Source organism: Pseudorasbora parva, chromosome 9 (assembly GCF_024679245.1).
Source record: "Pseudorasbora parva isolate DD20220531a chromosome 9, ASM2467924v1, whole genome shotgun sequence".
Classification (NCBI taxonomy): domain Eukaryota; kingdom Metazoa; phylum Chordata; class Actinopteri; order Cypriniformes; family Gobionidae; genus Pseudorasbora; species Pseudorasbora parva.
The window spans coordinates 333,416-336,156 of record NC_090180.1 but is presented as its reverse complement, the minus strand read 5'-3'; the positions used below and the strand labels follow the sequence as shown (position 1 = coordinate 336,156).

At 39.8% G+C, this 2,741-nt stretch overlaps 1 gene segment (V, D, J or C); it reads right to left on the bottom strand.

The window, feature by feature from the left end:
- Positions 1–1,118: 1,118 nt before the first annotated feature.
- On the bottom strand, positions 1,119–1,549 carry LOC137089379 (T cell receptor alpha variable 38-2/delta variable 8-like). The segment is given in 2 exon segments: positions 1,119–1,438; positions 1,519–1,549. Coding segments are annotated over 2 exon segments (351 nt in total).
- Positions 1,550–2,741: the final 1,192 nt, after the last annotated feature.

Below are 2,741 nucleotides of genomic sequence, written 5' to 3'. Positions count from 1 at the left end.
CATTCAAATCCAGACTCAAAACACATCTGTTTAGCTGTGCATTTACTGAATGAGCTCTGAGCCACTGTCCGACTGAGTGCACCTTATCTATGCATCATTTAAATTCTTTTTATAACTGTTTTAGTTTACCTTTGTTCTTTTCTTTGGTTATCATTTTATTATTTTTAATTCCCTTTACATTGTATTATTTTTCTTATGCATTGTTATCCCTATTTTACTTCCTTTCTATGTAAAGCACTTTGAATTGCCATTGTGTATGAAATGTGCTATATATAAAAACTTGCCTTGCCTATATGAGAGATCAAGTATTTATGAAATCAAAACTTTTCATTACCTTATGAAAAAATCTAGATAAAAATGTATATGTGTTAAAGTTTTCACTGCATCTCAACAGGATAACATTGAATGAATGAATGAATGAGGCATTTATATAGCGCTTTCATATGTACTAATGTACACCCAAAGTGCTTCACACTCATGTCAGGGGCCTCTCCTCAACCACAACCAGTGGGCAGCATCCACTGGGATGATGCGACGGCAGCCACAGTATAACGGCGCCAGTGCGCTCACCACACACCAGCGATAGGTGGAGAGGAGAGAGGGTGATAGAGCCAATTCAGTGGATGGGGATTATTAGGAGGCCATGATTAGTAAGGGCCAATCAAGGGAATTTGGCCAGGACACCGGGGTTACACCCCTACTCTTTATCGCAGGACATCCTGGGATTTTTAATGACCACAGAGAGTCTGGACCTTGGTTTAATGTCTCATCCGAATGACGGTGCTCTTTGACAGTATAGTGTCCCCATCACTATACTGGGGCGTTAGGACCCACACAGACCACAGGGTGAGCGCCCCCTGCTGGCCTCACTAACACCTCTACCAGCAGCTCCTGGTTTTCCCAGTTGGTCTCCCATCCAGGCTCAGCCCTGCTTAGCTTCAGTGGGAAACCAGTCTTGGGCTGCTGGCATATTGACTTCAGTCCTGTTTGTTCAGTAGCTGTCACCACATTTATAGTCTTGAGTTTGTGGTTTTCCAAAAGTGGTATGATTTGACATTTGATTACTGATTTCAAAGCAATATTTGTGTCTGTGAGTTTTTGTAAAGCCTCTCCGGCTCTTATATCACCGGGCTGTGGAGATTTAAAGCACAGAAATAAAGAGCTGAATCTGACAGAGCGGCTTTATCAATCTGGAGTGATGTGAATGTTTGGGATGTGTTCGACTGAAACTGCTCATTTGAAGTGTTCTCCTTATTGCTCCGTGATCGAGCTCCTTCATGCAGTAGATATTCTGGTTCTGTTTTTGGAAGCTGTCTGTACCAGTAAAGCACAACTTCACTGCTGCCCGTATCATATGAGCAGTTCAGGGTCACTGACTCTCCTTCTTTGATCATTTTAGTCCTATGTTCAGTTGGTCTAATGCTGTCAGGAAACACACCTGCAATATAAAAACAAAACACACTATAGTACTTGACAGAACACTACTAAACATTTTAAAATATTGGAAGTTTAAGTTACCTGATACTGCTATGAGGTCAGCAGCAGACATCTCTTCATGTTGATCAGAATGGGTTTTAATAGTTCATGTTTACACAGATTTATGAATCAATGTTTGCTTTAGGAGTTTATAAGTGAATATCCACTTACTCTGTTATTCTGAATGTTGACTTGGAGAAAGCAATGCACTGGAGAGGTATATTACTGTATGTGGGTGTGGATGGTGTCAGTAAGACTCCTCCTACTGGATATAGTGTTTATATAATTATATAATATACTTAAATAAGTGTAGGATAAAGGAGTGTGAAAATTTGATTACATTTGTTAAAAAATCATTATTATTATTATTATTTACTTTAACCTTGTTTTACTCATTAAAGCAGGTGTTATATTGTGGTGTACTGTATATATTATGTGTGGGTAATATAAGAGATAAATGTGGCTTTGTGGGAGAATCCTTTGATTACTGTTGTGTGTGAGTTTTTGTAAAGCGTCTCAGGCTCTTTGTATCACTGGGCTCCAACTCTCAGAGCACAATAATAGAGAGCTGAATCTGCCAGAGTTACACTGTTAATAGTGAGTTCAGTGGAGGATTGAGTTGTAGTCGAATCAAACCGTTGACGGTCTGGAATATCCTCCTCAGTGTTGTATGTTCGAGCTCCTTTGAACAGTAAATACTGCAGTTCTGTGTTTGGATACTGTCTGTACCAGTAAAGCAAGATGCCACTGGCGACTGTACTGTATGTGCAGCTCAGGGTCACAGACGCTCCTTCACTGATTAGTGCATCCTTGTCTTTTGGTCCAATGCTGTCAGGTAATACGCCTGAATATATTTAACCAAAGCAGAGGGGATATTTGTAATTTCATAGCTTGAAGTAGTGTTTATAATTGCTTAAGGGAGCACTTTACCTGAGACTGTTATGACAATCAGTAGAAGATATCTCTCCATGCTCATGCTTCGGATCAGATCTGTTCAGATTTATGTTTTGAGTTTGCTGAATTACTAAACCTGGAGAGGAGGTCTGTGGCTTATTAATATTATGGGTGTGGCTAGGGACCTCAGTTCACTAGCGCCCCCTCCACACACACACACACACACACACACACACACTAGCTGATGAAATGGGTGAGTTGTAATATTTAAGAAAATAGAGATGGTACATGTTGTGCATTTATGTACATTAAATAAATACATTACACAAAATTTGGTTTAATGGGTGAAAAGCTTGTGTGAATAGCCTGGA